This window comes from Lampetra fluviatilis, chromosome 64 (genome assembly GCF_964198595.1).
Source record: "Lampetra fluviatilis chromosome 64, kcLamFluv1.1, whole genome shotgun sequence".
NCBI classification, from domain to species: Eukaryota; Metazoa; Chordata; class Hyperoartia; order Petromyzontiformes; family Petromyzontidae; genus Lampetra; species Lampetra fluviatilis.
Genome location: NC_136338.1, coordinates 6,224,022 through 6,250,154, shown reverse-complemented (window position 1 = coordinate 6,250,154; position 26,133 = coordinate 6,224,022). Strand labels below are relative to the sequence as shown.

Below are 26,133 nucleotides of genomic sequence, written 5' to 3'. Positions count from 1 at the left end.
CGTGAAGAACCAGTGGCATCTACATCTACAGAACATGAAGAACCAGTGGCATCTACATCTACAGAACGTGAAGAACCAGTGGCATCTACATCTGCAGAACATGAAGAACCAGTGGCATCTACATCTACAGAACATGAAGAACCAGTGGCACATACATCTGCAGAACGTGAAGACCCAGTGCCATCTACATCTGCAGAACATGAAGAACCAGTGGCATCTACATCTGCAGAACGTGAAGAACCAGTGGCATCTGCATCTGCAGAACGTGAAGACCCAGTGCCATCTACATCTGCAGAACATGAAGAACCAGTGTCATCTACATCTACAGAACATGAAGAACCAGTGGCATCTACATCTGCACAAGGTGAAGAACCAGTGGCATCTACATCTGCATAACATGAAGAACCAGTGGCATCTACATCTGCACAAGGTGAAGAACCAGTGGTATCTACATCTGCAGAACGTTAAGAACCAGTGGCATCTACATCTGCACAAGGTGAAGAACAAGTGGCATCTACATCTGCAGAACATGAAGAACCAGTGGCATCTACATCTCCACTAGTCCGCCATCGTTGTCAACGCGTGCCTGGAATCTTCTCCAGGTGGTCTACAGAGCCAGGAGGCGGCAGGTTTTGCTCGTGGCTTTGTTGCAAATCCTCAGAAGTGTTGACAACTTCTTTATGAAGCACTCTTGCATTTCACTTCGACGATTCATCGCCGCGACGAATCCCATTCACGGCGTGCGGCGGCGGTGGCGACGACGACCAACGCCGGAGGCGCAAATCCAGATTGAGACAATGTCACGGGACATGTTTCACGTGGATGTTGATCCTGCGTCGAACTTCTTTCGAAGCCACCGTTCGTAGCCCGACCGCGCTAATCGGAGGTGTGTGGGGTGGGGGGACAAAAAACTCAACACATCAACAACAACAAACTAAACACAACAACAACCAGTTCGTGAATCTAGACGATGATTTAAAAGTGCAGCAAAGCTCCCCGTGTGGGCTTCCTGGTATTGGAATATAGACACCCACAGAGACCCACAGAGACCCACAGAGACCCACGCTCACATGTACGTATGTTGAACTTCGTTGGGATCGTACGTAGCCCGACTGAGCTAATCGGAGGTGCGGTGTGGGGGAGGGAAGGACAACAAACGCAACAACAAACACAACAAGCAGCAGCAGCGACGACTCTTCAATTCCGGCGACTGAACTCCCTCGCCAAGTGCACGGCGCTCGCACGGAGAGGAGTCGTAGCAGCCCCCCCCCTCCACCTCCTCCCTCCCCCCCCCCTCCACCTCCACGTGTCAACGGGCGGCCCGCGGAAGAGCTACCTCCGAGATCTGGGCAGCTCTGTGGGTAGTTCTGTGGGTAGGTCTGTGGGCAGCAGGTGCCTCAGGCTGGGCAGCGTGACGCCGCTGTGCCGAGCAATCTCCCAGAACTGGCAGCGGTTCCCCTCCTCCCCCCTCACCCCCCGCCGCCCCCCCTCCCCGCCACCACCACTGCCACCACCACTGCCACCACCACCACCGCCCTCGCCACCACTACCGCCACCGCCACCACCATCATCGCCACCACCACCACCACTGCCGCCACCACCATCATCGCCACCACCACCATCACCGCCGCCGCTGGTCTCGGGGCGGCACGCCTGGACGTGGACGAGCACCGGGCGGGCGCAGAGGAGCGGCGACTCCAGCGGCCAGCGCAGGCCCAGGTGGTGCCGGTGGACCTGCACGAGACACGGGGACAGTGAGACACGGGGGAGACACGGGGACACGGAGACACAGCGGGAGTCGGACGCTCGGGCGGGGGGCGGCAATACAGCGACGACGCGGTGGAGACACGGCGACACGGAGACAGAGACACAGAGACCCAGAGACACAGACACACGGAGACACGGAGACACGGAGACACGGAGACAGGGAGACAACACAGCAACAAAGACGACACAGCGACAGAGTGACGACACAGAGACGGAGCTTGCTTGACGTGATGGCAGCAGAGGCGGTTGCGGGCTCGGCGCGGTGTAGAAAAGATAAACAGCCCTCCTATGTCCGTGCGACGTCCATGCGACGTCCATGTGACGTCCATTACACGTCCATGTGACGCAGGTCGTGGGTTCGATCCCGACCCTGCTATATATTTTGGAGTTTGCGTGTCTTTCTCTCTCATCATCACCATCACGGTGGCTAGGAGATGTTAACTACCTCACCAGGTACGCAGGAGATCGTGGGTTCGACCCTGACGATGCCTGCTGCTGCTGTATATTTGGAGTTTACGTGTTTCTCTCTCCGTGGTCGCGTGGATTTTCCTCCGGGTCCTCCGCAACTTCCCCCACACAATTCGAATCGACAATCACCGACGCGTTTAGAGTACGTGGCTGCTGCTGCAGGTTTCCACACCATGTTGACGATGATCAGCGGCAACGTCATTTGAGATGTAACTCGTGATATCCAGGTCCCGTCTCACAGAGCCACGTAGCCCGGCAGGGCCTTACCTGCTAACAACATACAACTAGATTTTGATTTAAAGCTTTCGTGACTGCAGGGATTCATATTCTTGGTTCTTTCGGTAAAGTCACGTTTTATATTTTTATTATTTCCCTTCTACGTGACTTTACCGAAAGAACCAAGAATATGACATAAAACTCGTTTGTAGCTTGTAGGTGAGGATGTGCCAGTGAACGTCCACTAACGCTCAGCCGCTCACCTTGAAGAGTCGGCCGTCTGGAGTGATCCACACGACGCCCTCCACCGCTCCGTCGGGGGCCGCTCCATTTGGGGCCTCTCCATCTGGGGCCACTCCGTCGGGGGCCGCTCCATTTGGGGCCTCCCAATTTGGGGCCTCTCCGTTTGGGGCCGCTCCATTTGGGGCCGCTCCATTTGGGGCCTCTCCATTTGGGGCCTCTCCATTTGGGGCCTCTCCATTTGGGGCCGCTCCATTTGGGGCCGCTCCATTTGGGTCCGCTCCATTTGGGGCCGCTCCGTTTGGGGCCGCTCCATCTGGGGCCGCTCCGTTTGGGGCCTCTCCATTTGGGGCCGCTCCATTTGGGGCCACTACATTTGGGGCCTCTCCATTTGGGGCCACTACATTTGGGGCCTCTACATTTGGGGCCTCTACATCTGGGGTCTCTACATTTGGGGCCTCTCCATTTGGGGCTGCTACATTTGGGGCCGCTCCGTTTGGGGCCGCTCCGTTTGGGGCTGCTACATTTGGGGCCTCTCCATTTGGGGCCTCTCCATTTGGGGCCGCTCCATTTGGGGCCTCTCCATTTGGGGCCGCTCCATTTGGGGCCTCTCCATTTGGGGCCGCTCCATTTGGGGCCTCTCCATTTGGGGCCTCTCCATTTGGGGCCGCTACATTTGGGGCAGCTCCATCTGGGGCCGCTCCATCTGGGGCCGCTCCATCTGGGGCCGCTCCATTTGGGGCCGCTCCATCTGGGGCCGCTCCATCTGGGGCCGCTCCATCTGGGGCCGCTCCATCTGGGGCCGCTCCATCTGGGGCCGCTCCATCTGGGGCCGCTCCATCTGGGGCTGCTCCATCTGGGGCCGCTCCGTCCGTGGCCCCGCCGAGCCAGCGTGCGACGTCCGCCAGCGTCACGGCGGGTGGTGGCCGCCTCAGCGGCAGGCCGCCGTGCGGCACCAGCAGGTGCAGGGGGTGCCGGGAGCTGCCCAGACCTGCGGGGGTGGGGGGGGGGTGAAACGTCGGACGTCGTGATGACACGACGCTACGGCGGCGGGGTATCCTGCACAAAGACAAAGATCCCCCCTGGTGTAGCCTCAACGGACTGTTGGGGCAAGTGCCGTTAGCGAGTAGCCGCAGCAATGAAGGCCGGCGCTGTGGCACACGAGGGGGTGGGTGGCCAGCACCACGCCCGGCCGCCTTTGTCTCCCCAGTGGCGATGTTTACTACTACACACCGCACTAAGTACTAATTTGGGGTTCAGTCGACCTAGGGGAGGCCCAGGACCGGTTCAGAAATTCGTCACCGGTGTTGTTGGCCGTGAGCGGGAATCAAACTTGGGTCGCTGGGTTCAAAGTGCAGCGTGGCGCTAACCGCTGCACCACCACTCCCCACACCATCACCACCATCACCACGATGATGATCACCATCACCACCATCACCACCATCACCATCATCACCACCACCATCACCGCGACGATCATCACCACCACCACCATAACCACCACTATTACCACCACCATCACCACCACGACCACCACTATCAGCACTATTATCACTACCAACACCACCACCACTATCACCACGACGATCATCACCACAACCACCACTATTACCACCATCACCACCACCACCATCACCACCACGACCACTATTACAACCACGACGATCACCACCATCACCACCACGATCAACACCATCATCACCTCCACCACCACCATCACCTCCACCACCATCACCTCCACCACCACCACCATCACCACCACCACCACCATCACCACCACCACCATCACCACCACCATCACCACCACCATCACCATCACCACCATCACCATCACCACCATCACCATCACCTCCACCACCACCACCACTACCATCACCACCACCATCACCACCACCACCACCATCACCACCACCACTACCACCATCACCACCACCACTACCACCATCACCACTACCATCACCACCACCACCACCGTCAGAGTCTCTCTCACCGTAGGGGTTGCCGTTGACGTGCGTGCCGATGAGCTCCAGCGATTGGCCGGCGAGCTCGGAGAGGGGCAGCGCCGCGAGGACCAGCTGCTCCTCATTGGCCGACTGCTGCTGCTCCTGATTGGCCGACTGCTGCTGCTCCTGATTGGCCGACTGCTGCTGCTGCCGCTGCTCCTGATTGGCCGACTCCTGCTGCTGCTGCTCCTGATTGGCCGACGGCTGCTGCTGCTGCCGGCGAGGCGGCGCTCCGTGCAGCACGAGGGCGCGTTGGCACCGCTGGCAGAGCGCCGCGTTGTGCCAGCGGTGCTGGGAGCTCGTCACGTCCACCGGCACCCACCCTGCAGGACGGCACAGGGGTGGGGGGAGGGGGGGTCACGTGCCAGGACAGACGACCCCCGCACCTACGACCACTCAACAAAGGCGACCCCCCCCCCAACCTCAGCCCTCACCCTCACCCAGCCCACACCCAGCCCTCACCCAGCCCACACCCTCACCCAGCCCACACCCTCACCCAGCCCACACCCTCACCCAGCCCTCACCCAGCCCACACCCTCACCCAGCCCACACCCTCACCCAGCCCACACCCTCACCCAGCCCACACCCAGCCCTCACCCTCATCCAGCCCTCACTCTCACCCAGCCCTCACCCAGCCCACACCCTCACCCAGCCCTCACTCTCACCCAGCCCACACCCTCACCCAGCCCCAACCCAGCCCTCACCCTCCCCCAACCCACACCCAGCCCTCACTCTCACCCAGCCCACACCCTCACCCAGCCCCAACCCAGCCCTCACCCTCACCCAGCCCAACCCTCCCCCAGCCCACACCCAGCCCTCACTCTCACCCAGCCCACACCCTCACCCAGCCCCAACCCAGCCCTCACCCAGCCCAACCCTCCCCCAGCCCACACCCAGCCCTCACCTTCACCCAGCCCTCACCCAGCCCTACCCAGCCCACACCCTCACCCAGCCCTACCCAGCAGGTGCCCGTTCCCGTTGGGTGTTGCTGTCCCCTGCGAGTCGGTGGCGCCCGGCACCCACGAGTCGGGCACCGCCCGCAGGTCTCGCTCCACGCACCAGCGGAATGCTGCCAGCGGGGGGGGGGGGCAAGGAGGAAGCACGGGGGGAGCGTGAGGAAGCAGTGGGGGAGCAATCAGGAAGCAGGCGAGAAGCAGTGGTGGAGCAATCGAGAAGCATGGGGGAAGCACGGGGGGAGCCGTGAGGAAGCGTGGGGGAAGCGTGGAAAGTGAGCAGGGAGTGGGAAGCAAGGGGAGATAACATTACATAAGAAACGTGTTTTTTTATATATCGAAATAAAAGCTTTTATAAATAACCATTTATCTACACGTACTTCATTAGTTTATCTATATATATGTAATGCGGGCGTAAACGGCTTCGCGGATATGACGTCATGGGGGGGAGGAGTTAGGTCACGTGGGAGAGAGGGGTGAGGTCTTAAGGGAGTGATACCGGAAGAGACGAGAGAGTGTGGGAGATGGAGTTACAGTAAGGCCACGCAGGGCGGAGGTTGAGGAGTGGCGAGATCGCCACACACGCGGAGTAAGACTCCGCGTGTGTGGCGATGACCGAGCACGGGGGAACGCGGAGCAGCGGTGGAGCTGCGGTGAGGGCAGCCGGGGGACTGCACAGGGGATCTGCAGCGGAGCTGCAGGAGCGGGGAGGCTACGGGAGCGAAGGCAGCTGTGGAGTTGCCAAGCGGAGGGGCTCTGAGCGAGGGCCCTGTGGGAGAGTGTAAGAACCCACATAAAGGACAACGAAGACAGACCCAGTGATCGAGTCCTTTATTACACTGGTGTCAGAAGTGAAACGGCATGTCAAAACAGCTCAGAAAAAGACGATTCCTGCGCCATCATCTGCATCTTCATCCGACGACGACGACCTTCCTCAAGCGGTGGACTTGCCTGCGATGGAAGAGGAGATCCGTGCGGGAAAGAGTACGGGTCCGGGAGTCCAAGATGTCGCCGCGTCGGTGGACCCGTCTGCACCAGAGGACGCGGATTGGCGATAGAGGCAGATGGCGGCGCAGCTGGAGACGCTGAAAATCGTGCTCGCGCAATTATGCGAGCTCGTCACGCCGAGGACGGCGTTGGGGAGAGCCGATGGAGGTCCGCAGGTTGCTGCCTTGCCTCCGCTGTCGGCGCCATCGGCCACGCGGCAAGAAGACGCCATCTTGTGCGTGGCAAGAGAAGAACGGCGGGAAGCCGCCATCTTGTGCTCTCCGCGGCGAGGGGCCGCCATCTTGAACACGTTGCGATGTGACGCCATTTTGAATATGCCGCCTGGTGAGTCATCGGCTGAGGACGGTGCAACAAGGAGTCGCAGTCGCCATCTCACGACCATTAAAGAATTCTCCATCGGGGGCGATTGGAGTGCTTTCGCCTGCAGATTTTTGGCGGCGGTACGCTCAGCAAGGTGGACGGACGCTGAGGCATTGGAGGTTTTACCGACTCTTCTCGATGACGGGTCGGTGAGATTCTTCCGTTCTATAAAGGCCGAGAAGAAGAAAACATTGAGAGGAGTTTTCGACGAGATGGCAGATGCATATGAGCCACCGGATCACGCTCATCGCCGGTTTGTTCAACGTCAGCGAGCACCCGAGGAGTCGCCGGTGGCATACAGGGGTGCGGTATTGGAGTTGGCCATGGCCGCATACCCGGAGACGGAGCCTGACCTGCTCGAACCTCTCATCTTGGGTAAGATGCTCGAGCTGTCCCGGGATTTGGGGATCCCTATGCCGGTGTGTGGCCACGAAAAGCTGACATCCCGGGCGGCCGCTAAATGTCTTGATGCCCAGTTCAACCTGCGCCGTTGGAAGCAAGTCACGGCGTGGACGGGGGGGCCCATCGTCGAGGGAGGTGCCGCGGGTTGGGATCCCAAGAAGGCGGTGTACGTTCCTGAGGGGGGGGGGCCCGCAGGAGCTGACGGCCGCCTCTGCTCAGTGGTCGGCCCGCAGTACGCCGGGGCCGCGATCTGCGCCGCCGCCACGGGAGCGTCGGGACGGGGGGCCTGCGGCGCGGTGCAACAACATCGACTGCTTCCGCTGCGGCCGTAAAGGCCATTACGCCAGGGACTGCTGGGCCCGTGTCCCGGGTCCGCCCCAGCAGGAGGCCTCGACAGCGGACGTGCCACGGAAGGATCCTCCAGGACAGACAAGCCGGCCGTGACATTGCTGGAGACAGGAGACTCTGCTCGGGGTGTGCCTACCACGGCTGCGGGGACTCCGAGCCCCGCCGCCCTTCCGACCCCGTCGCAGACACGATCGCGACGCACCCCCGACGCTGGGCCTTCAGGGACACGGGACCGGGACGTTGACGGGCCTCCAATAGCGACAGGAGGACTTCATCCTGTCGCTCCTAAAACCCCGTCACGTTCCCGGTCTGCAGGAGGGCCGCCGCCCGTCCGGGACGGACCGGCGACCCGAACACGCTCAAAGCCCCTTACATTTCGTTGAATTTTACTGTTGTGTTTTGTTGTTGTTGTTATATTTCTTGTATGCTTCGTTGTCCTTGAATGTGTGATGGTTGTGTTCGCTCGTATTGTTCAGCCGAGGTCGGCTGGATTTTCTCTACGGGGGAGGGTGGTGTAATGCGGGCGTAAACGGCCTCACGGATATGACGTCATGGGGGGGAGGAGTTAGGTCACGTGGGAGAGAGGGGTGAGGTCTTAAGGGAGTGATACCGGAAGAGACGAGAGAGTGTGGGAGATGGAGTTACAGTGAGGCCACGCAGGGCGGAGGTTGAGGAGTGGCGAGATCGCCACACACGCGGAGTAAGACTCGGCACCGTCGGCCAGCGGTGACCGAGCACGGGGGAACGCGGAGCAGCGGTGGAGCTGCGGTGAGGGCAGCCGGGGGACTGCAGAGGGGATCTGCAGCGGAGCTGCAGGAGCGGGGAGGCTACGGGAGCGAAGGCAGCTGTGGAGTTGCCAAGCGGAGGGGCTCTGAGTGAGGGCCCTGTGGGAGAGTGTAAGAACCCACATAAAGGACAACGAAGACAGACCCAGTGATCGAGTCCTTTATTACAGATATAAAAGGGAAATTTGTGAATATGTGTGTGTCTGTTCAAGACTGTACACCATGCACAAAGTATAAAAATAGAATTTTGTATTTTGGGGGGGGGGGGGGGGGCGCAATAATGGATCTATTTTGCACGGCAAGTGAGCGGTGACCTCACGCAGTGTCTGATGACGTCACACGGTGCGCCTGGTGACGTCACGCAGCGTCTGATGACGTCACGCGGTGCGTCTGGTGACATCACGCGGTGTCTGATGACGTCACGCGGTGAGTCTGCTGACGTCACGCGGTGAGTCTGGTGACATCACGCGGTGTCTGATGACGTCACGCGGTGCGTCTGGTGACATCACGCAGTGTCTGATGACGTCACGCGGTGCGCCTGGTGACGTCACTCGGTGTGTCTGATGACGTCACGCGGTGAGTCTGGTGACGTCACTCGGTGTGTCTGATGACGTCACGCGGTGAGTCTGCTGACGTCACGCGGTGCGTCTGGTGACGTCACGCGGTGAGTCTGGTGACGTCACTCGGTGTCTGATGACGTCACGCGGTGAGTGAGTCTGCTGACGTCACGCGGTGAGTCTGGTGACGTCACGCGGTGAGTCTGGTGACGTCACTCGGTGTGTCTGATGACGTCACGCGGTGAGTGAGTCTGCTGACGTCACGCGGTGAGTCTGGTGACGTCACGCGGTGAGTCTGCTGACGTCACGCATCCCCCCCCCCCCACCCTCCGCACAGGCCATGTGTCAATCCAAGGCGAGACTCCAAGTCCCGGGCGAGGCCGCTGTAGTGTGGAGTGAGTCTGACGCGAGTGAATGGGACTGCGAGTCTGAGACTGTGAGTCTGAGACCGTGAGTCTGAGTCTGAGACTGTGAGTCTGAGTCTGAGACTGTGAGTCTGAGTCTGAGACTGAGTCTGAGTCTGAGACTGTGAGTCTGAGACTGTGAGTCTGAGTCTGGGACTGAGTCTGAGTCTGTGAGTCTGAGTCTGTGAGTCTGTGAGACTGTGAGTCTGTGAGTCTGTGAGTCTGTGAGACTGTGAGTCTGTGAGTCTGAGTCTGTGAGTCTGAGTCTGAGACTGAGTCTGAGTCTGAGACTGTGAGTCTGAGACTGTGAGTCTGAGTCTGGGACTGAGTCTGAGCCTGTGAATCTGAGTCTGTGAGTCTGTGAGACTGTGAGTCTGTGAGACTGTGAGTCTGTGAGTCTGAGTCTGTGAGTCTGTGAGACTGTGAGTCTGAGTCTGTGAGTCTGAGACTGAGTCTGAGTCTGAGACTGTGAGTCTGAGACTGTGAGTCTGAGTCTGGGACTGAGTCTGAGTCTGTGAGTCTGAGTCTGTGAGTCTGTGAGACTGTGAGTCTGTGAGTCTGAGTCTGTGAGTCTGTGAGACTGTGAGTCTGTGAGTCTGAGTCTGTGAGTCTGTGAGACTGTGAGTCTGTGAGTCTGAGTCTGTGAGTCTGAGTCTGAGACTGAGTCTGAGTCTGAGACTGTGAGTCTGAGACTGTGAGTCTGAGTCTGGGACTGAGTCTGAGTCTGTGAGTCTGAGTCTGTGAGTCTGTGAGACTGTGAGTCTGTGAGTCTGAGTCTGTGACTGAGTCTGAGTCTGAGACTGTGAGTCTGAGACTGTGAGTCTGAGTCTGGGACTGAGTCTGAGACTGTGAGTCTGAGTCTGTGAGTCTGTGAGACTGTGAGTCTGTGAGTCTGAGTCTGTGAGTCTGTGAGACTGTGAGTCTGTGAGTCTGAGTCTGTGAGTCTGTGAGACTGTGAGACTGTGAGTCTGAGTCTGTGAGTCTGTGAGACTGTGAGTCTGTGAGTCTGAGTCTGTGAGTCTGTGAGACTGTGAGTCTGAGTCTGTGAGTCTGTGAGACTGTGAGACTGTGAGTCTGTGAGTCTGTGAGACTGTGAGTCTGTGAGTCTGAGTCTGTGAGTCTGTGAGACTGTGAGTCTGTGAGTCTGTGAGACTGTGAGTCTGTGAGTCTGAGTCTGTGAGTCTGTGAGACTGTGAGACTGTGAGTCTGTGAGTCTGTGAGACTGTGAGTCTGTGAGTCTGTGAGACTGTGAGTCTGTGAGTCTGAGTCTGTGAGTCTGTGAGACTGTGAGTCTGTGAGTCTGAGTCTGTGAGTCTGTGAGACTGTGAGTCTGTGAGACTGTGAGTCTGTGAGTCTGTGAGTCTGTGAGACTGTGAGACTGTGAGTCTGAGTCTGTGAGACTGTGAGTCTGTGAGTCTGTGAGACTGTGAGTCTGTGAGTCTGAGTCTGTGAGTCTGTGAGTCTGAGTCTGTGAGTCTGTGAGACTGTGAGACTGTGAGTCTGTGAGTCTGTGAGACTGAGTCTGTGAGTCTGAGTCTGTGAGTCTGTGAGACTGTGAGACTGTGAGTCTGTGAGTCTGTGAGACTGTGAGTCTGTGAGACTGTGAGTCTGTGAGTCTGAGTCTGTGAGTCTGTGAGTCTGTGAGACTGTGAGTCTGTGAGACTGTGAGTCTGTGAGTCTGAGTCTGTGAGTCTGTGAGACTGTGAGTCTGTGAGTCTGAGTCTGTGAGTCTGAGTCTGACACTGACACTGACTCTGACCCGCCTCCTTCTTGGCCGCTCGGTGGGCAGCGAAGCGCCGGGCGGCTCCGCGGTTGGGCTTCCTGTCCAGCCGGGCCCACAGGCACGCCAGCCCTGCCACACAGACACAGACAAAGGTCCCCCGTGTAGCCTCGGCACACTGTGGGGTAAGTGGCGAGCCCACAGGCACGTCAGCCCTACCACACACACACACAGACACACACAGACAAAGGTCCCCCGTGTAGCCTCGGCACACTGTGGGGCAAGTGGTGAGCCCACAGGCACGCCAGCCCTGCCACACACACACACACACAGACAAAGGTCACCCGTGTAGCCTCGGCACACGGTGGGGCAAGTGGTGAGCCCACAGGCACGCCAGCCCTGCCACGCACAACCACACAGACAAAGGTCCCCCGTGTAGCGTCGGCACACTGTGGGGGCAAGTGCTAATTAGCGAGCGCCGCTAAAACGTCCCCATGCTTGCAGCGTGTGGACACCATCCTGGGGCCACGTGACGTGGGGGGGGCACTGTGAGCTCCGACTCTGTGTCCTGTGCGGTGCTCGCTGAGCTGCGTTGGCTACCACTTGCCAAACGACTTCGTCGTGAGGTCGTCGCACTCAACACCACACACACACTGACACACACACACACTGACACACACACACACACTGACACACACACACTGACACACACACACTGACACACACACACACTGACACACACACACTGACACACACACACACACTGACACACACACACACACACTGACACACACACACTGACACACACACACACACTGACACACACACACTGACACACACTGACACACACACACACTGACACACACACTGACACACACACACACACTGACACACACACACTGACACACACACACTGACACACACACACACTGACACACACACACTGACACACACACACTGACACACACACACACACACTGACACACACACACACACACACACTGACACACACACACTGACACACACACACTGACACACATACACACACACTGACACACATACACACACACTGACACACATACACAGACACACACACACTGACACACACACTGACACACACACTGACACACACACACTGACACACACACACTGACACACACACACACTGACACACACACACTGACACACACACACAGACACACACACTGACACACACACAGACACACACACACTGACACACACACACTGACACACACACACACTGACACACACACTGACACACACACACTGACACACACAGACACACACACACTGACACTCACTGACACACACACTGACACACACACTGACACACACACACACACACACACTGACACACACACACTGACACACACACACACACACTGACACACACACACACACAGACACACACACACTGACACACACACACACTGACACACACACGAAGTGGCTTAGCCACGAATGACGCACGCGACACCTCGCCGCTGATCTCGTCAGCAAGGAGCAGTGAACTCTCGTCACGCGCAACTCCTCCACTCGTCATCCTCACAGCAGCTGTAGCAGCAGCAGCAGCAGCGGCAGCAGCAGCAGCGGCAGCAGCTGTAGCAGGAGCGGCAGCAGCAGCAGCAACAGCAGCAGCAGCGGCAGCAGCAGCAGCGGCAGCAGCTGTAGCAGGAGCGGCAGCAGCAGCAGCAACAGCAGCAGCAGCGGCAGCAGCGGCAGCAGCAGCAACAGCAGCAGCAGCGGCAGCAGCAGCAGCGGCAGCAGCTGTAGCAGCAGCGGCAGCAGCAACGGCAGCAGCAGCAGCGGCAGCAGCAGCAGCGGCAGCAGCTGTAGCAGCAGCGGCAGCAGCAGCTGCAGCAGCAGCGGCAGCAGCTGCAGCAGCTGCAGCAGCAGCAGCGGCAGCAGCTGCAGCAGCATCGGCGCGTCCTTTACCTGCGCGCTGGTTCACGTAGCAGCACGTGCCGTCCACCTTCTCGGTGGCCACCGCGGCTGCCACCCCAGACTCGACGGCGTCCGGGTTCAACTCCTCAGTAGCCAAGACTTTAAACGGCTGAACGCACACACACGCACACATACGCACACACACGCACACACGCACACACGCGCACACGCGCACACACGCGCACACACGCGCACACACGCGCACACAAGCACACACGCACGCACGCACACACACGCACACGCACACACGCGCACACACACACACGCACGCACACACGCATACGCACACACGCGCACGCATACGCACAAACGCGCACACACACACACGCACGCATACACACACACCCGCGCACACACACACGCACTCACACACGCACGCACACACACATACATACACACACGCACACACGCGCACACACGCACACACACGCGCACGCACACGCAACAAAACAAAAGATAAAAGTTCGCCCCACCCCGCCCCCCGAACCCGGCGACCCGAGTTTGATTCCCGCTCACGGCCAACATCAGCGACGATAATCTCAGCCGGTCCTGGGCCTCCCCTAGGGTGACTCAGCCTCAAATGAGTACCTGGTGCGGCACGTAAAAATATCGCCACTGGGGAGACAAAGGCGGCTGGGGGTGGTGTTGGCCACCCACCCCCTCGTGTGCCGTTCTGCCCTTCATAGGTGCTCGCTAACAGCACTTTCCCCAACAGTCTGTTCAGGCTACACGGGGGATCTTTGTCTTTGTGTGCGTGTGGGAGCGTGCCGCTCGCCTGGTCGCGTCGCTTTGACGCGGGGCACGGAGACACGGAGACGGTGAAGACGCAGGGGATTTTCTGCTGAACGCAGACTCCAGGATGCAGCATTGTTGTTGTTGGTTGTTGTTGTTTGTTGTTATTGTTGTCGGGTTTCCTGAAGACGTGAAAAACGCACAAGTGGGAGGCGGGACACGACACTGCTTCAGCGCACTCGAGCAGAAGCTACTGATACTAAACGAGTTTTGTTCCAATAAATAAACGACGTCCGTCACAAAAAACTATCCGTCTCAAATGGCTCTCAGCTGGTTACATCAAACAACTTTGCAATACGGGGACTCCTCCACTTACGAACTTTCAGAGATACAAACCTGGTCCGTACGTCCAGTTGCGCGTTCGGACCGAGAGTCGTAAGTTAAACCGGCACGCAATAGATGGCGGTGGTGGCATCTACATCTGCAGAACGTGAAGAACCAGTGGCATCTACATCTGCAGAACGTGAAGAACCAGTGGCATCTACATCTACAGAACGTGAAGAACCAGTGGCATCTACATCTGCAGAACGTGAGGAACCAGTGGCATCTACATCTGCAGAACGTGAAGAATCAGTGGCATCTACATCTGCAGAACATGAAGAACCAGTGGCATCTACATCTGCAGAAGATGAAGAACCAGTGGCATCTACATCTACAGAACATGAAGAACCAGTGGCATCTACATCTGCAGAACATGAAGAACCAGTGGCATCTACATCTACAGAACATGAAGAACCAGTGGCATCTACATCTGCAGAACATGAAGAACCAGTGGCATCTACATCTGCAGAACATGAAGAACCAGTGGCATCTACATCTACAGAACATGAAGAACCAGTGGCATCTACATCTACAGAACGTGAAGAACCAGTGACATCTACATCTGTAGAACGTGAAGAACCAGTGGCATCTACATCTGCAGAAGATGAAGAACCAGTGGCATCTACATCTACAGAACATGAAGAACCAGTGGCATCTACATCTGCAGAACGTGAAGAACCAGTGGCATCTACATCTGCAGAACGTGAAGAACCAGTGGCATCTACATCTGCAGAACGTGAAGAACCAGTGACATCTACATCTGCAGAACGTGAAGAACCAGTGGCATCTACATCTGCAGAACGTGAAGAACCAGTGACATCTACATCTACAGAACGTGAGGAACCAGTGGCATCTACATCTACAGAACATGAAGAACCAGTGGCATCTACATCTACAGAACGTGAGGAACCAGTGGCATCTACATCTGCAGAACGTGAAGAACCAGTGGCATCTACATCTGCAGAACGTGAAGAACCAGTGGCATCTACATCTGCAGAACGTGAAGAACCAGTGGCATCTACATCTACAGAACGTGAGGAACCAGTGGCATCTACATCTGCAGAACGTGAAGAACCAGTGACATCTACATCTACAGAACGTGAGGAACCAGTGGCATCTACATCTGCAGAACGTGAAGAACCAGTGGCATCTACATCTGCAGAACGTGAGGAACCAGTGGCATCTACATCTGCAGAACGTGAAGAATCAGTGGCATCTACATCTGCAGAACATGAAGAACCAGTGGCATCTACATCTGCAGAACATGAAGAACCAGTGGCATCTACATCTGCAGAAGATGAAGAACCAGTGACATCTACATCTGCAGAACATGAAGAACCAGTGGCATCTACATCTACAGAACATGAAGAACCAGTGGCATCTACATCTACAGAACGTGAAGAACCAGTGACATCTACATCTGTAGAACGTGAAGAACCAGTGGCATCTACATCTGCAGAAGATGAAGAACCAGTGGCATCTACATCTGCAGAACATGAAGAACCAGTGGCATCTACATCTGCAGAACATGAAGAACCAGTGGCATCTACATCTGCAGAACGTGAAGAACCAGTGGCATCTACATCTGCAGAACGTGAAGAACCAGTGGCATCTACATCTGCAGAACGTGAAGAATCAGTGGCATCTACATCTGCAGAACGTGAAGAACCAGTGGCATATACATCTGCAGAACGTGAAGAACCAGTGGCATCTACATCTGCAGAACGTGAAGAACCAGTGGCATCTACATCTGCAGAACGTGAAGAACCAGTGGCATCTACATCTGCAGAACGTGAAGAACCAGTGGCATCTACATCTGCAGAACGTGAAGAACCAGTGGCATCTACGGTCACAATTGCCTAAACTGGAATGCACATTAGATCCGAATATTTATTAATGAGAGTTGCAGCAAGAGGAATCCGATGGGCTATGAAGCGCTTCATTCACAGGGGAGTTGGAACGCGAACAAAGCTACAGCGCACGATGCAAAAACACGATGGGAGTAGCCAAGTCGAGGAAGGGTAAACGCAGGTCACGAGAAATAAATAACGTGGGAGCACAAGTTGCAAAAGTAAATCAATTCCTGCCGATTGTTTCAACACTAAATGGAAGCTTTCGGGCAAGGCAGCAAAACAACAACAGTGCCAGACCACACCAAGACAACAACAACAACAGTCCCAGACCACACCAAGACAACAACAACAACAGTCCCAGACCACACCAAGACAACAACAACAGTCCCAGACCACACCAAGACAACAACAACAACAGTCCCAGACCACACCAAGACAACAACAACAACAGTCCCAGACCACACCAAGACAACAACAACAACAGTCCCAGACCACACCAAGACAACAACAACAACAGCTCCAGACCACACCAAGACAACAACAACAGCCCCAGACCACACCAAGACAACAACAACAACAGCTCCAGACCACACCAAGACAACAACAACAACAGCTCCAGACCACACCAAGACAACAACAACAACAGTCCCAGACCACACCAAGACAACAACAACAGCCCCAGACCACACCAAGACAACAACAACAACAGCTCCAGACCACACCAAGACAACAACAACAGCCCCAGACCACACCAAGACAACAACAACAACAGCTCCAGACCACACCAAGACAACAACAGCCCCAGACCACACCAAGACAACAACAACAACAGCCCCAGATCACAGCAAGACAACAACAACAACAGTCCCAGATCACAGCAAGACAACAACAGCCCCAGACCACACCAAGACAACAACAACAACAGCCCCAGACCACAACAAGACAACAACAACAACAGCTCCAGACCACAACAAGACAACAACAACAACAACAACAGTCCCAGATCACAGCAAGACAACAACAACAGCTCCAGACCACACCAAGACAACAACAACAACAGCCCCAGACCACAAGACAACAACAACAACAGCTCCAGACCACACCAAGACAACAACAACAACAGCCCCAGACCACAACAAGACAACAACAGCTCCAGACCACAACAAGACAACAACAACAACAACAGCCCCAGACCACAACAAGACAACAACAACAACAGCTCCAGACCGCACCAAGACAACAACAACAACAGCTCCAGACCACACCAAGACAACAACAACAGCCCCAGACCACACCAAGACAACAACAACAACAGCTCCAGACCACACCAAGACAACAACAACAACAGCTCCAGACCACACCAAGACAATAACAACAACAGTCCCAGACCACACCAATACAACAACAACAGCCCCAGACCACACCAAGACAACAACAACAACAGTCCCAGACCACACCAAGACAACAACAACAACAGTCCCAGACCACACCAAGACAACAACAACAACAGTCCCAGACCACACCAAGACAACAACAACAACAGCTCCAGACCACACCAAGACAACAACAACAGCCCCAGACCACACCAAGACAACAACAACAACAGCTCCAGACCACACCAAGACAACAACAACAACAGCTCCAGACCACACCAAGACAACAACAACAACAGTCCCAGACCACACCAAGACAACAACAACAGCCCCAGACCACACCAAGACAACAACAACAACAGCTCCAGACCACACCAAGACAACAACAACAGCCCCAGACCACACCAAGACAACAACAACAACAGCTCCAGACCACACCAAGACAACAACAGCCCCAGACCACACCAAGACAACAACAACAACAGCCCCAGATCACAGCAAGACAACAACAACAACAGTCCCAGATCACAGCAAGACAACAACAGCCCCAGACCACACCAAGACAACAACAACAACAGCCCCAGACCACAACAAGACAACAACAACAACAGTTCCAGACCACAACAAGACAACAACAACAACAACAACAGTCCCAGATCACAGCAAGACAACAACAACAGCTCCAGACCACACCAAGACAACAACAACAACAGCCCCAGACCACAACAAGACAACAACAACAACAGCTCCAGACCACACCAAGACAACAACAACAACAGCCCCAGACCACAACAAGACAACAACAGCTCCAGACCACAACAAGACAACAACAACAACAGCCCCAGACCACAACAATACAACAACAACAACAGCTCCAGACCACACCAAGACAACAACAACAACAGCCCCAGACCACACCAAGACAACAACAACAACAGCTCCAGACCACACCAAGACAACAACAACAACAGCTCCAGACCACAACAAGACAACAACAACAACAGCCCCAGACCACACCAAGACAACAACAACAACAGTCCCAGACCACACCAAGACAACAACAACAACAGTCCCAGACCACACCAAGACAACAACAACAACAGTCCCAGACCACACCAAGACAACAACAACAACAGCTCCAGACCACACCAAGACAACAACAACAGCCCCAGACCACACCAAGACAACAACAACAACAGCTCCAGACCACACCAAGACAACAACAACAACAGCTCCAGACCACACCAAGACAACAACAACAACAGTCCCAGACCACACCAAGACAACAACAACAGCCCCAGACCACACCAAGACAACAACAACAACAGCTCCAGACCACACCAAGACAACAACAACAGCCCCAGACCACACCAAGACAACAACAACAACAGCTCCAGACCACACCAAGACAACAACAGCCCCAGACCACACCAAGACAACAACAACAACAGCCCCAGATCACAGCAAGACAACAACAACAACAGTCCCAGATCACAGCAAGACAACAACAGCCCCAGACCACACCAAGACAACAACAACAACAGCCCCAGACCACAACAAGACAACAACAACAACAACAGTTCCAGACCACAACAAGACAACAACAACAACAACAACAGTCCCAGATCACAGCAAGACAACAACAACAGCTCCAGACCACACCAAGACAACAACAACAACAGCCCCAGACCACAACAAGACAACAACAACAACAGCTCCAGACCACACCAAGACAACAACAACAACAGCCCCAGACCACAACAAGACAACAACAGCTCCAGACCACAACAAGACAACAACAACAACAGCCCCAGACCACAACAAGACAACAACAACAACAGCTCCAGACCACACCAAGACAACAACAACAACAGCCCCAGACCACACCAAGACAACAACAACAACAGCTCCAGACCACACCAAGACAACAACAACAACAGCTCCAGACCACAACAAGACAACAACAACAACAGCTCCAGACCACACCAAGACAACAACAACAACAGCTCCAGACCACAGCAAGACAACAACAACAACAGCTCCAGACCACAGCAAGACAACAACAACAGTCCCAGATCACAGCAAGACAACAACAACAGCCCCAGACCACAACAAGACAACAACAACAACAGCTCCAGACCACAACAAGACAACAACAACAACAGTCCCAGATCACAGCAAGACAACAACAACAGCTCCAGACCACACCAAGACAACAACAACAACCACAGACCACAACAAGACAACAACAACAACAGTCCCAGATCACAGCAAGACAACAACAACAGTCCCAGACCACACCAAGACAACAACAACAGTCCCAGACCACACCAAGACAACAACAACAACAACCCCAGACCACAAGACAACAACAACCACAGACCACAACAAGACAACAACAACAACAGCCCCACTCAACAACAACAACATCGCATACAAAGTGAGAATTGAACTCTCCACGATAAAGGCGCAGAGCTGCAACTGCCCTGGCTCGAGCCACTGCTGTGGCGGAAGGGGGCGGGGCTCCCCTCGAGCCGGGAGGGGACTTGGTCTACTCTTCCACACGCTGTGGAGCAGAACCTGCTGCCTCCACTGGTTCAGCATCATCATCATCATCACCGGTTTATATGAAGATTAAACTAAAAAAATGTTTAAATAAAAATGTGGGTCGGATGCAAAAAAAAACTTTGAGCAACTTACGAAATGTGTCTACAATTGAAGGTTAAGCAGCGAGTTGCGTTTGTATCACGACTTGTATATTACATAGATGTTAACCCCTTATCTGTAGCACACTCACCACCACCACACTCACCACTACTACACTCACCACTACACTCACCACTAGTACACTCACCACTACTACACTCACCACTACACACACCACTACACTCACCACTAGTACACTCACCACCTTTACACTCACCACTAGTACACTTACCACTACTACACTCACCACTAGTACACTCATCACTACACACACCACTACACTCACCACTAGTACACTCACCACTAGTACACTCACCACTAGTACACTCACCACCATTACACTCACCACTAGTACACTTACCACTACTACACTCACCACTAGTACACTCACCACTACACTCACCACTAGTACACTCACCACTAGTACACTCACCACTAGTACACTCACCACCATTACACTCACCACTAGTACACTTACCACTACTACACTCACCACTAGTACACTCACCACTACACTCACCACTAGTACACTCACCACTAGTATACTCACCACTACACTCACCACTAGTACACTCACCACTAGTACACTCACCACTAGTACACTCACCACTACTACACTCACCACTAGTACACTTACCACTAGTAAACTCACCACTACACTCACCACTACTACACTCACCACTAGTATACTCACCACTACACTCACCACTAGTACACTCACCACCACTACACTCACCACTACACTCACCACTACACTTACAACTAGTACATTCACCACTACACTCACCACCACACTCACCACTAGTACACTCACCACTATACTCACCAGTACACTCACCACTAGTACACTCACCACTACACTCACCACTAGTACACTCACCACCATTACACTCACCACTAGTACACTCACCACTACTACACTCACCACTACACTCACCACCACACTCGCCACTAGTACACTCACCACTAGTACACTCACCACCACACTCACCACTACACTCACCACCACACTCGCCACTAGTACACTCGCCACTAGTACACTCACCACTACACTCACCACTACACTCACCACTAGTACACTCACCACCACACTCACCACTACACTCACCATTAGTACACTCACCACCACTACACTCACCACTAGTACACTTACCACCACCACACTCACCACTACACTCACCACTAGTACACTCACCACTACTACACTCACCAGTACACTCACCACTACACTCACCACTAGTACACTCACCACCACTACACTCACCACTAGTACACTTACCACCACCACACTCACCACCACACTCACCACTACACTCACCACTAGTACACTCACCACCACTACACTCACCACTAGTACACTTACCACCACCACACTCACCACCACACTCACCACCACACTCACCACTAGTACACTCACCACCACACTCACAACCACACTCACCACCACACTCACCACCACACTCACCACCACACTCACCACTACACTCACCACCACATACCTGTCAACCCCTGATCAGTGCCAGACCAAGTCAGACTTTAACTACACTAGTACACTCACCACCACACTCACCACTACTACACTCACCACCACACTCACCACCACACTCACCTGTCAACCGCTGATCAGTGCCAGACCAAGTCAGACTTTAACTACACTAGTACACTCACCACCACACTCACCACTACACTCACCACCACACTCACCACCACACTCACCACTAGTACACTCACCACTAGTACACTCACCACTACACTCACCACCACACTCACCACCACACTCACCTGTCAACCCCTGATCAGTGCCAGACCAAGTCAGACTTTAACTACACTAGTACACTCACCACCACACTCACCACCACACTCACCACCACACTCACCACCACACTCACCACCACACTCACCACCACACTCACCTGTCAACCCCTGATCAGTGCCAGACCAAGTCAGACTTTAACTACACTAGTACACTCACCACTACTACACTCACCACTAGTACACTCACCACCACACTCACCACTACACTTACCACCACACTCGCCACTAGTACACTCACCACTAGTACACTCACCACTACTACACTCACCACTACACTCACCACTACACTCACCACTAGTACACTCACCACTAGTACACTCACCACCAGTACACTCACCACCACACTCACCACTAGTACACTCACCACCACTACACTCACCACTAGTACACTTACCACCACCACACTCACCACCACACTCACCACCACACTCACCACTAGTACACTCACCACCACACTCACCACTACACTCACCACCACACTCACCTGTCAACCCCTGATCAGTGCCAGACCAAGTCAGACTTTAACTACACTAGTACACTCACCACCACACTCACCACCACACTCACCACCACACTCACCACCACACTCACCACTACACTCACCACCACACTCACCACCACATACCTGTCAACCGCTGATCAGTGCCAGACCAAGTCAGACTTTAACTACACTAGTACACTCACCACCACACTCACCACCACACTCACCACCACACTCACCACTACACTCACCACCACACTCACCACCACATACCTGTCAACCGCTGATCAGTGCCAGACCAAGTCAGACTTTAACTACACTAGTACACTCACCACCACACTCACCACTAGTACACTCACCACTACACTCACCACCACACTCACCACCACACTCACCTGACAACCCCTGATCAGTGCCAGACCAAGTCAGACTTTAACTACACTAGTACACTCACCACCACACTCACCACCACACTCACCACCACACTCACCACCACACTCACCTGTCAACCCCTGATCAGTGCCAGACCAAGTCAGACTTTAACTACACTAGTACACTCACCACCACACTCACCACCACACTCACCACCACACTCACCACCACACTCACCACCACATACCTGTCAACCCCTGATCAGTGCCAGACCAAGTCAGACTTTAACTACACTAGTACACTCACCACTACTACACTCACCACTAGTACACTCACCACAACACTCACCACCACACTCACCACCACACTCACCACCACACACCTGTCAATCGCTGATCAGTGCCAGACCAAGTCAGACTTTAACTACACTAGTACACTCACCACCACACTCACCACCACACTCACCACCACACTCACCTGTCAACCCCTGATCAGTGCCAGACCAAGTCAGACTTTAACTACACTAGTACACTCACCAGAACACTCACCACCACACTCACCACCACACTCACCACCACACTCACCACCACACTCACCTGTCAACCCCTGATCAGTGCCAGACCAAGTCAGACTTTAACTACACTAGTACACTCACCACCACACTCACCACCACACTCACCACCACACTCACCACCACACTCACCACCACACTCACCACCACATACCTGTCAACCCCTGATCAGTGCCAGACCAAGTCAGACTTTAACTACACTAGTACACTCACCACCACACTCACCACCACACTCACCACCACACTCACCACCACACTCACCACCACACTCACCACCACACTCACCACCACATACCTGTCAACCGCTGATCAGTGCCAGACCAAGTCAGACTTTAACTACACTAGTACACTCACCACCACACTCACCACCACACTCACCTGTCAACCCCTGATCAGTGCCAGACCAAGTCAGACTTTAACTACACTAGTACACTCACCAGAACACTCACCACCACACTCACCACCACACTCACCACCACACTCACCACCACACTCACCACCACACTCACCTGTCAACCCCTGATCAGTGCCAGACCAAGTCAGACTTTAACTACACTAGTACACTCACCACCACACTCACCACCACACTCACCACCACACTCACCACCACACTCACCACCACATACCTGTCAACCCCTGATCAGTGCCAGACCAAGTCAGACTTTAACTACACTAGTACACTCACCACTACTACACTCACCACCACTACACTCACCACCACACTCACCACCACACTCACCACCACACTCACCACCACACTCACCACCACACTCACCACCACACTCACCACCACATACCTGTCAACCGCTGATCAGTGCCAGACCAAGTCAGACTTTAACTACACTAGTACACTCACCACCACACTCACCACCACACTCACCACCACACTCACCACCACACTCACCACCACACACCTGTCAACCGCTGATCAGTGCCAGACCAAGTCAGACTTTAACTACACTAGTACTCACCACCACTCACCACCACACTCACCACCACACTCACCACCACATACCTGTCAACCCCTGATCAGTGCCAGACCAAGTCAGACTTTAACTACACTAGTACACTCACCACTACTACACTCACCACTAGTACACTCACCACTACACTCACCACCACACTCACCACCACACTCACCACCACACACCTGTCAACCGCTGATCAGTGCCAGACCAAGTCAGACTTTAACTACACTAGTACACTCACCACCACACTCACCACTACTACACTCACCACCACACTCACCACCACACTCACCTGTCAACCGCTGATCAGTGCCAGACCAAGTCAGACTTTAACTACACTAGTACACTCACCACCACACTCACCACCACACTCACCACCACACTCACCACCACACTCACCACTACACTCACCACCACACTCACCACCACATACCTGTCAACCCCTGATCAGTGCCAGACCAAGTCAGACTTTAACTACACTAGTACACTCACCACCACACTCACCACCACACTCACCACCACACTCACCACCACACTCACCACCACACTCACCTGTCAACCGCTGATCAGTGCCAGACCAAGTCAGACTTTAACTACACTAGTACACTCACCACCACACTCACCACTAGTACACTCACCACTACACTCACCACCACACTCACCTGTCAACCGCTGATCAGTGCCAGACCAAGTCAGACTTTAACTACACTAGTACACTCACCACCACACTCACCACTAGTACACTCACCACCACACTCACCACTAGTACACTCACCACTAGTACACTCACCACCACACTCACCACTAGTACACTCACCACCACACTCACCACCACACTCACCACCACACTCACCACCACACTCACCTGTCAACCCCTGATCAGTGCCAGACCAGCTCAGACTTTAATCGCCGCCACCGATCTGACCAACATCTGCTCACACGTGGAGGCTGTAAGACACGTTGCTGCTGCTGCTGCTGGGAAGCAAGCTTCGGGTTTTTTTGGGGTGCATCTTCCGTCTTCCGGAAGACGGTCAACTGCACTGGGCGTGCCCCACACCCCTCCCACCGAGATACGGGTCGACATCTTCCAGAAGAGGAAGATGAAAGCCCTGCCCCCCGTTTTTTTGGGGGGGGGAGGGCAGGAATCCCGTGTGGGTTGGCTCATCTTCCGGAAGAGGAAGAGTGGTAGATATCTTCCGGAAGATGAAGATAAAATATGTTTCCCAAAATATAAAACATATCTTTCGGAAGAAAGTAAAAAAACAGAAGATAAAATACATATTCCAGATTAAAGTTATATCTTCCAGAAAATAAAATACGTATTCCAGATTAAAATTATTTCTTCCAGAAGATAAAGTTTTATCTTCCAGAAGATCAAATAAGTATTCCGAATTAAAATTATATCTTCCAGAAGATAAAGTTACATCTTCCAGAAGATCAAATAAGTATTCCAGATTAAAATTATATCTTCCAGAAGATAAAGTTATATCTTCCAGAAGATCCAATAAGTATTCCAGATTAAAATTATATCTTCCCGAAGATAAAGTTATATCTTCCGGAAGATCAAATAAGTATTCCAGATTAAAATTATATCTTCCAGAAGATCCAATAAGTATTTTAGATTAAAATTAAATCTTCCAGAAGCTAAATTCCTCTTCCAGAAGAATTTCCAGAAGAAGAAGATG

General features: G+C 54.1%; 1 protein-coding gene across 1 annotated transcript; it reads right to left on the bottom strand.

The window, feature by feature from the left end:
• Nucleotides 1-575: 575 nt before the first annotated feature.
• RLIG1 (RNA 5'-phosphate and 3'-OH ligase 1) lies at nucleotides 576-21,752 on the bottom strand. The gene is made up of 9 exons (XM_078882233.1): nucleotides 21,741-21,752; nucleotides 13,972-14,110; nucleotides 13,188-13,305; nucleotides 11,259-11,363; nucleotides 5,653-5,763; nucleotides 4,682-5,017; nucleotides 2,715-3,682; nucleotides 1,533-1,734; nucleotides 576-607 (listed from the first exon to the last, which is right to left on the bottom strand). Exons 2-9 carry the CDS (start codon nucleotides 14,062-14,064, stop codon nucleotides 576-578), a joined length of 1,965 nt encoding a protein of 654 aa, XP_078738359.1. The 5' UTR covers nucleotides 14,065-14,110; nucleotides 21,741-21,752.
• Nucleotides 21,753-26,133: the final 4,381 nt, after the last annotated feature.